The sequence below is a fragment of the Hemitrygon akajei genome, unplaced genomic scaffold, assembly GCF_048418815.1.
Source record: "Hemitrygon akajei unplaced genomic scaffold, sHemAka1.3 Scf000078, whole genome shotgun sequence".
Classification (NCBI taxonomy): Eukaryota; Metazoa; Chordata; class Chondrichthyes; order Myliobatiformes; family Dasyatidae; genus Hemitrygon; species Hemitrygon akajei.
In genome coordinates, this window is record NW_027331964.1 from 1,427,926 (window position 1) to 1,437,151 (window position 9,226).

General features: G+C 48.6%; 1 protein-coding gene across 1 annotated transcript in view; it reads left to right on the forward strand.

The window, feature by feature from the left end:
* LOC140722518 (NACHT, LRR and PYD domains-containing protein 3-like) overlaps nucleotides 1-7,951 on the forward strand; it is a 28,924-nt gene extending 20,973 nt beyond the window's left edge. The window contains exons 2-6 of the mRNA XM_073037237.1: nucleotides 188-274; nucleotides 6,216-6,386; nucleotides 6,542-6,712; nucleotides 6,868-7,035; nucleotides 7,200-7,951. Of these exons, the coding sequence (XP_072893338.1) occupies nucleotides 188-274; nucleotides 6,216-6,386; nucleotides 6,542-6,712; nucleotides 6,868-7,035; nucleotides 7,200-7,293 (691 nt within the window). The 3' untranslated portion in view covers nucleotides 7,294-7,951. The remainder of the gene's footprint in view (nucleotides 1-187; nucleotides 275-6,215; nucleotides 6,387-6,541; nucleotides 6,713-6,867; nucleotides 7,036-7,199) is intronic.
* Nucleotides 7,952-9,226: the final 1,275 nt, after the last annotated feature.

The following is a 9,226-nucleotide window of genomic DNA, read 5'->3' on the forward strand; positions in this document are numbered from 1 at the left end:
CAGACGAAATTACTGACATTCGGTGAATTCATTGGAGCTGGGCGGTGAGGGAGATTGACAGTGATGGTAACTATGATCAGTGAATTAATAAAGCGTTTAATGTTTGCTGAAATATCCGAGTGAGAGAAATTGCCTCAGACCCACGGTTTTAATCTCTACGTTCATCAATCTGTCTGTTTGTTTTTAGACTGAACTATAATAAACTGGGGGATTCAGGAGTGAAACTGGTGTCTGCGGCTCTGAGGAACCCGGAGTGTAAAATACAGACACTGCGGTAAGTACCAGACTGTGGGAGATTGTGTTTACAATCACTGGGTGTCTGACACTGAACATTAATGTGATCAGTAATTGTGTTACTGATAAACACTGGGGATTTGTACCGTCTCCTGTCTCTCTGTGTCCTTCACCCTCACTCTCTCTCATCTCCAGGCTGGAGAATGTCGGTCTCACAGATTCTGGTGCCGAGGATCTCGCCTCCGCTCTCAGTACAAACCCATCACTGACGGGGCTGGACCTGATATCAAACTCGCTGACAGACTAGCCTTATAATCTTCCAGATTCATATCATTACCTAATTTTTGAACCTTTTGGAAGCTCTTCTTTTCTTCTTCACTAGATTTACAACGGCCTTTGTGCACCACGGATCTTGTACCCTCCCATCCTTTCCATGTCTCATTGGAACGTATCTACTCAGAACCCCACGCAAATATCCCTTGAACATTTTCTACATTTCTTTGGTCTGTTTCCCTGAGGACATCAATTTCCAATTTATGCTTACAAATTCCAGCCTGATAGGCTCATAGTTCTCCTTACTCCAATTAGAGGTTTCCCTAACTTGCCTGTTCCTATCCCTCTCTAATGCTATGGTAAAAGAGATAGAATTGTGATCACTGTCTCCAAAATGCTCTCCCACTGAGAGACCTGACACCTGACCAGGTTCATTTCCCAATACCGGATCAAGTGCAGCCTCTCTTCTTGTAGGCTTATCTACGTATTGTGTCAGGAAACCTTCCTGAACACACCTAACAAACTCCACCCCATCTAAACCCCACGCTCTTAGGAGATGCCAATCAATATTTGGGAAATTAAAATCTCCCACTTCAACAACCCTGTTATTGTTACTCCTTTCCAGAATCTGTCTATCTGCTCCTCGATGTCCCTGTTACTGTTGGGAGGTCTATACAAAACACCGAGTCGAGTTATTGACCCCTTCCTGTTCCTAACCTCCACCCACAGAGACTCCACAGACAATCCCTCCATGACTTCCTCCTTTTCTGCAGCCGTGACACTATCTCTGATCAACAATGCCATGCCCCCACCTCTGTGGCCTCCCTCCCTGTCCTTTCTGAAACATCTTTTTGAAATATCAATAAATTAGAGAGAGATATCAATAAATTAGAGAGAGTGCAGAGACGATTTACTAGGATGTTACCTGGGTTTCAGCACTTAAGTTACAGAGAAAGGTTGAACAAGTTAGGTCTCTATTCATTGGAGCGTAGAAGGTTGAGGGGGGATTTGATCGAGGTATTTAAAATGTTGAGAGGGATAGATAGAGTTGACGTGAATAGGCTGTTTCCATTGAGAGTAGGGGAGATTCAAACGAGAGGACATGATTTGAGAGTTAGGGGGCAAAAGTTTAAGGGAAACACGAGGGGGTATTTCTTTACTCAGAGAGTGATAGCTGTGTGGAATGAGCTTCCTGTAGAAGTAGTAGAGGCCAGTACAGTTGTGTCATTTAAGGTAAAATTGGATAGGTATATGGACAGGAAAGGAGTGGAGGGTTATGGGCTGAGTGCGGGTAGGTGGGACTAGGTGAGATTAAGAGTTCGGCACGGACTAGGAGGGCCGGAATGGCCTGTTTCCGTGCTGTGATTGTTATATGGTTATATGGTTATATCTAAAGCCTGGCACTCGAAATAAACATTCCTGTCCCTGCACCATCCGAGTCTCTAATGGCCACCAAATCATATCTCCAAGTACTGATCCACGCTCTGAGCTCATCCGCTTTGTTCACAACACTGCTTGCATTAAAATAGACACACCTCAAACCATCGGTCTGAGAGCGTCCCTTCTCTATCACCTGCCTATCCTCCCTCTCGCACTGTCTGCAAATTTTCTCTATTTGTGAGCCAACCTCCCTTTCCGCCATCAATTCATTTCAGTTCCCACCCCCTCCCAGCAATTCTAGTTTAAATTCTCCCCGATCGCCTTAGCAAACCAGGATATCGGTTTCCCTGGCGTTCAAGTGCAACCCGTCCTTTTTGTGCAGGTCACAGCTGCTCCAAAGGAGGTCACTGTGATCCAGAAATCTGAATCCCTGCCTCCTGCTCCAATCCCTCAGCCACGCATTCATCCTCCACCTCATTCTATTCCTGTACTCACTGTCGCGTGGCACAGGCAGTAATCCCGAGATTACTACCTTTGCCGGTCCTGCTTCTCAACTTCCTTCCTAACTCCCTGTAGTCTGTTTTCAGGACCTCTTCCCTTTTCCTACCTATGTCACTGGTACCAATATGTACCACGACCTCTCGCTTTTCTCCCTCCCACTGCAGGATATCTTGGACGTGTTCTGAAACATCCCGGACCCTGGTACCTGGGAGGCAAACGACCATCCGCGTTTCTTTCCTGCGTCCACAGAATCGTCTCTCTGGCCCTCAAACGACAGAGTCACCTATCACTACTGTCTTCCTCTTCCTTTCCCCGCCCTTTTGAGCCACAGGGCCACTGTTGCCTCCACCAGGTAGGCTGTCCCCACCCCTCTCCAGCAGTACTTGAACAGGGGTACTTATCATCAAGGGGAATAGCTACAGGGGTACTCTCTAGTACCTGCTTCTTGCCCTTCCCTCTCCTGACTGTGACCCACTTCTTCAGTCTCCCGTGGCCCCGGTGTGACCACCTGCCTGTAACTCCTCTCTATCACCTCCTCGCTCTCCCTGACCAGACGAAGGTCATCGAGCTGCATCTCCACTTCCCTAACTCGGTCCCTAAGGAGCTGAAGCTCGACACACCGGGTGCCTTCGGTCATTATGGGGAACGTGAACTCGCTGCCAAATAAATTGGATGAGCTAGCCTCACTAGTAAGGAATGTTAAAGCATACAAGGAATGCAGTTTAATGTGCTTTTCTGAAACATGGCTGACGGCTAACATCCCGGATGTAAATGTAGAATTACCTGGTTTTACTACGGTAAGATTTGACAGAGATGCCAAAAAGTGTGGGAAGAAGAAAGGAGGGGGACTCGCTGTCTACATTAACGTAAGATGGTGTAACCCCGGGCATGTGAGTACAAAGATCTCCGTTTGTGAAAGAGATATTGAGCTGATCGCCGTGAGTATGAGGCCATATTACCTGCCTCGAGAATTCGCAAGCGTCATTGTGGTGAATGTGTAAGTCCCGCCGCGTGCCGAACCAACGGTAGCGTGTGACGTCATCAGCTCCGCTGTTGCTAAGCTACAGACACAACACCCTGAGGCACTGGTGTTAATTACAGGGGACTTCAACCATGTGACTTTGGACAAGACACTACCTGCTTTCTCCCAGTACGTGGATTGCTACACCAGGGGTAATAGGACTATTGACCTACTGTATGCAAACGTAGAGGAGGCATATAGTGCATCCCCACTGCCTTCATTGGGGAAAGCTGATCACAACCTGGTTTTGTTACAGCCCAGATATAAATCAATTGTGATGAGGCATCCCACTACCACACGCTCTTTTAGGAAGTGGACTCCTGAAGCTGAACAGGCCCTGAGAGACTGCTTCGGTACTACTAACTGGGATGTACTGCAAGTGGGGCTCTGTGGGGGCGTTGAGGAGGTCACTGAATGCACAACGGACTATATTAACTTTTGTGTGGATGCAGTTGTTCCTGTTAGAACTGTTCACTGCTATCCCAATAATAAGCCCTGGATCACTAGTCACATCAAAGGCCTCCTAAACCAGAAGAAGAGGGCCTTTAAAGATGGTGATCGGATGGAGCTTAAAAGAGTTCAGAAGGAACTCAGAGTACAGATAAGGGGGGCAAAGGAGCAGTATAGGAGGAAGCTAGAACAAAAGCTGCAGAAAAAAAGCATGAAGGAGGTGTGGGATGGGATGAAGATCATCACCGGATGCGGTGCAAAGCGGGGGGCGAACATAAGTGGAGATGTGGAGAAAGCGAACCAGCTGAACAACTTCTTCAACAGGTTCGACAGCTCAATCTCATCCTCACCGCAGAAATCCACACCAGGCTTACTTCCCTCACAGGAAAATAGCCACTCACAGGAGACCTTGCCCACGCCCAGGATTACGGCTGCACAGGTGGAAGGTCAACTGAGGAAGATCTGTACCAGCAAGGCGGCTGGACCGGATGGAGTTTCCCCACGATTACTGAGGGCCTGTGCGACTGAGCTGGGAGAACCACTACAGCACATCTTCAACATGAGCCTGGAGCAGAGAAGAGTACCCAGACAGTGGAAAACATCCTGTATTGTCCCGGTACCGAAGAAACCACAACCAAAGGAGTTGAATGACTTCAGACCTGTTGCCTTGACGTCGCACGTTATGAAGACCATGGAGCGGCTGATAATACAGAATCTGAGGCCACAAACCAGGCACACCCAGGATCCTCTTCAGTTTGCGTATAAGGAGAAGGTGGGAGTGGAGGATGCTATCACGTATTTGCTGCACAAATCACTCTCTCACCTAGAGGGGGTCAGTTGTGCTGTGAGGATTACATTCCTTGACTTCTCTAGTGCCTTTAACACCATCCAGCCCAAGATCTTAAGGCACAAACTAACGGACATGGGAGTAGACTCTCACATGGTGGATTGGATAGTGGACTACTTGACAGATAGACCTCAGTATGTGCGGTTGGGAGACTGTAGGTCTGACACGGTGGTCAGCAGCACAGGGGCGCCGCAGGGAACCGTACTCTCTCCGGTCCTGTTCACCCTGTACACATCAGACTTCCAATATAACTCGGAGTCCTGCCATGTGCAGAAGTTTGCTGATGACACGGCCATAGTGGGATGTGTCAGGAATGGACAGGAGGAGGAGTATAGGAAACTGATACAGGACTTTGTGATATGGTGCAACTCAAACTACCTGCGTCTCAATATCACCAAGACCAAGAAGATGGTGGTGGACTTTAGGAGATCTAGGCCTCATATGGAGCCAGTGATCATTAATGGAGAATGTGTGGAGCAGGTTAAGACCTACAAGTATCTGGGAGTACAGTTAGACGAGAAGCTAGACTGGACTGCCAACACAGATGCCTTGTGCAGGAAGGCACAGAGTCGACTGTACTTCCTAAGAAGGTTGGCGTCATTCAATGTCTGTAGTGAGATGCTGAAGATGTTCTATAGGTCAGTTGTGGAGAGCGCCCTCTTCTTTGTGATGGCGTGTTGGGGAGGAAGCATTAAGAAGAGGGACGCCTCACGTCTTAATAAGCTGGTAAGGAAGGCGGGCTCTGTCGTGGGCAAAGTACTCGAGAGTTTAACATCGGTAGCTGAGCGAAGGGCGCTGAGTAGGCTACGGTCAATTATGGATAACTCTGAACATCCTCTACATAGCACCATCCAGAGACAGAGAAGCAGTTTCAGCGACAGGTTACTATCGATGCAATGCTCCTCAGACAGGATGAAGAGGTCAATACTCCCCAATGCCATTAGGCTTTACAATTCTACCGCCAGGACTTAAGAACTTTTTAAAAGCTATTATTAATGCTTTTTGAGATAGTGATTTAGATGCATATCATATTTTTTTACTGAGTTAAGTATTGTATGTAATTAGTTTTGCTACAACAAGTGTATGGGACATTGGGAAAAAAGTTGAATTTCCCCATGGGGATGAATAAAGTATCTATCTATCTATCTATCAGATGTTGCCGTCCCGGAGGCTGGGAGTCTCCAGGATCTCCCACAGAATCAGAAAGCACAGAAAACCAGCCTCACACACATACTCTCTGTCTGTATTGTAAACAGATAACCTACCTCGCCTCGACCCTTTATCGCTGAAGCCCCGTTGAGCCAAAGCCTTCCTACTCTGTCTCCCGCTCCTCTGACGCTCGCTCTGTAAATCTGTCTTCCTTTTAAACTCTTCTCGCTGTTCTCACTGGCCGACTTGCGCAGTCGTGCTGAAGGAAAAAATCAGTAATGGTGTTACTGATAAACACTGGGGATTTGTACCGTCTCCTGTCTCTCTGTGTCCTTCACCCTCACTCTCTCTCATCTCCAGGCTGATCGATGTCGGTCTCACAGATTCTGGTGCCGAGGATCTCGTCTCCGCTCTCAGTACAAACACATCACTGACGGAGCTGGACCTGAGTGTTAATAAACTGGGGGATTCAGGAGTGGAACTGGTGTCTGCGGCTCTGAGGAACCCGGAGTGTAAAATACAGAGACTGGGGTAAGTACCAGACTGTGGGAGATTGTGTTTACAGTCACTGGGTGTCTGACACTGAACATTAATGTGATCAGTAATTGTGTTACTGATAAACACTGGGGATTTGTACCGTCTCCTGTCTCTCTGTGTCCTTCACCCTCACTCTCTCTCATCTCCAGGCTGGTCGATGTCGGTCTCACAGATTCTGGTGCCGAGGATCTCGTCTCCATTCTCAGTACAAACCCATCACTGACGGTGCTGGACCTGAGTTATAATAAACTGGGGGATTCAGGAGTGAAACTGGTGTCTGCGGCTCTGAGGAACCCGGAGTGTAAAATACAGAGACTGGTGTAAGTACCAGACTGTGGGAGATTGTGTTTACGGTCACTGGGTGTCTGACACTGAACATTAATGTGATCAGTAATTGTGTTACTGATAAACACTGGGGATTTATACCGTCTCCTGTCTCTCTGTGTCCTTCACCCTCACTCTCTCTCATCTCCAGACTGATCCGTGTCGGTCTCACAGATTCTGGTGCCGAGGATCTCGTCTCCGCTCTCAGTACAAACCCATCACTGACGGGGCTGAACCTGGGATTCAACTCTCTGACAGACCGATCTGTCCCCGCTCTCTGCCGCCTCATACTGACCCTCCCGAGTCTGAAGTGGATCCAGTGAGTGTTTGTGTTAATGTTCAATGTGATAAAATATCAGCGGATCCGCGGGTTTTCTGGTGATATTTGTCTGTGAGTGTTGTTGAAACATTAACCCCGGTCCCCTGTTACTGACACTGTTGTGTAATCTGTTTATTTCATCTTTATTCTCCCATCTGTTTCAGGCTGTGGGGGAATCGGTTCAGTGAGACCGGGGAGAAGGAACTGAGACCTCTGCGGGGACTCAGACCCGGACTGAGAGTGGATCTGAACATCTGAAAGTGTGAACATCCCCGCCCGCGGGATGGGGACATTTGGCCGACTCCCCGCCCTCCCCTTTAACTCCCGCCCTTACCTTTAACGGCCGCGCGCCGGGGCTGATTCCCAACGGTTTTAACGGAACCGGCTCGGGCTCCGCGCTGTGTGCGTCGCTCGCAGGGGTCCCGCAGTGACGTGTTTCCGCCTGCTGTCCGTCGGGGCAGCTTCCGACGGAAGTGCGTGTGCGAGACTCCCCACGTGACACCCCAGGGAATTACCCAGACAGGAAGAGCCCGGGGGTCCGGGGCTCAGTCTGGGACACCGGTGTCCCGGGGTGGGGGGGATGATCCCGGGAGAGAATCCTTTTGCTCCCTTTGCTGAGGACGGTGCATTCGGCAGCCTGGCCGATATAATGATGTTAAATGGACAAATCCCTCGGCAGTGACCCTGGATCTGCAGCGATCCCGGACACGGCCCTGAAGTGTGATTTTATAATCATCGGTTCCCCGATGCAGAGTGACGGTGAGAAACGGGACTGATTATTCAACCGGTCACTCCTTGTCGCCGCTCAGTTAATTGTGTGTGACTGTGAGCAGATTATTTATTCCCGCACGTTAGCAGCTCACACATTGTTTCATTGATATTTCTCATAAAAAATCAATAAACCGCTGTATCTTCCTGACTTGTGTCGGACTCGAGTTTTATTTGAGGTTTCTGTTGCCCTCCACACCCTGTGCACTGCAACAGTGGGTCGGAGCTCCTCACACTGACACAGTAGCGTCTCAGCTCCAGGCTGAGGGAGGTCGGACAAGCAGAGTCTAGGAGCCCAGGATCTCATCTCCACCAGATAGATAGATAGATACTTTATTCATCCCCATGGGGAAATTCAACATTTTTTCCAATGTCCCATACACTTATTGTAGCAAAACTAATTACATAAAAATACTTAACAGTAAACATATGATCTGCATCTAAAATCACCCTCTCAAAAAGCATTAATAAATAGCTTTTAAAAAGTTCAAGTAGTTTACTTAATACATTGAGTCCTAACCCCGGCACTTTAACATATCCTACTCTTGGCGGTTGAATTGTAAAGCCGAATGGCATTGGGAAGTATTGATCTCTTCATCCTGTCTGAGGAGCATTGCATCGATAGCAACCTGTCGCTGAAACTGCTTCTCTGTCTCTGGATGGTGCTATGCAGAGAATGTTCAGGCTTTTCCATGATTGACCGTAGCCTACTCAGCGCCCTTCGCTCTGCTACCGATGTGATACTCTCCAGTTCTGTGCCCACGACAGAGCCCGCCTTCCTTACCAGCTTATTAAGACGTGAGGTGACCCTCTTCTTAATGCTGCCTCCCCAACACGCCACCACAAAGAAGAGGGCGCTCTCCACAACTGACCTATAGAACATCTTCAGCATCTCACTACAAACATTGAATGACGCCAACCTTCTAAGGAAGTACAGTCGACTCTGTGCCCTCCTGCACAAGGCATCTGTGTTGGCAGTCCAGTCTAGCTTCTCGTCTAACTGCACTCCCAGATACTTGTAGGTCTTAACCTGCTCCACACATTCTCCATTAATGATCACTGGCTCCATATGAGGCCTAGGTCTCCTAAAGTCACCACCATCTCCTTGGTCTTGGTGATATTGAGACGCAGGTAGTTTGAGTTGCACCATATCACAAAGTCCTGTATCAGTTTCCTATACTCTTCCTCCTGTTCATTCCTGACACACCCCACTATGGCCGTGTCATCAGCGAACTTCTGCACATGGCAGGACTCCGAGTTATATTGGAAGTCTGATGTGTACAGGGTGAACAGGACCGGAGAGAGCACGGTCCCCTGCGGCGCTCCTGTGCTGCTGACCACCGTGTCAGACCTACAGTCTCCCAACCGCACATACTGAGGTCTATCTGTCAAGTAGTCCATGTTAATGGGTTTCACGGCCTAA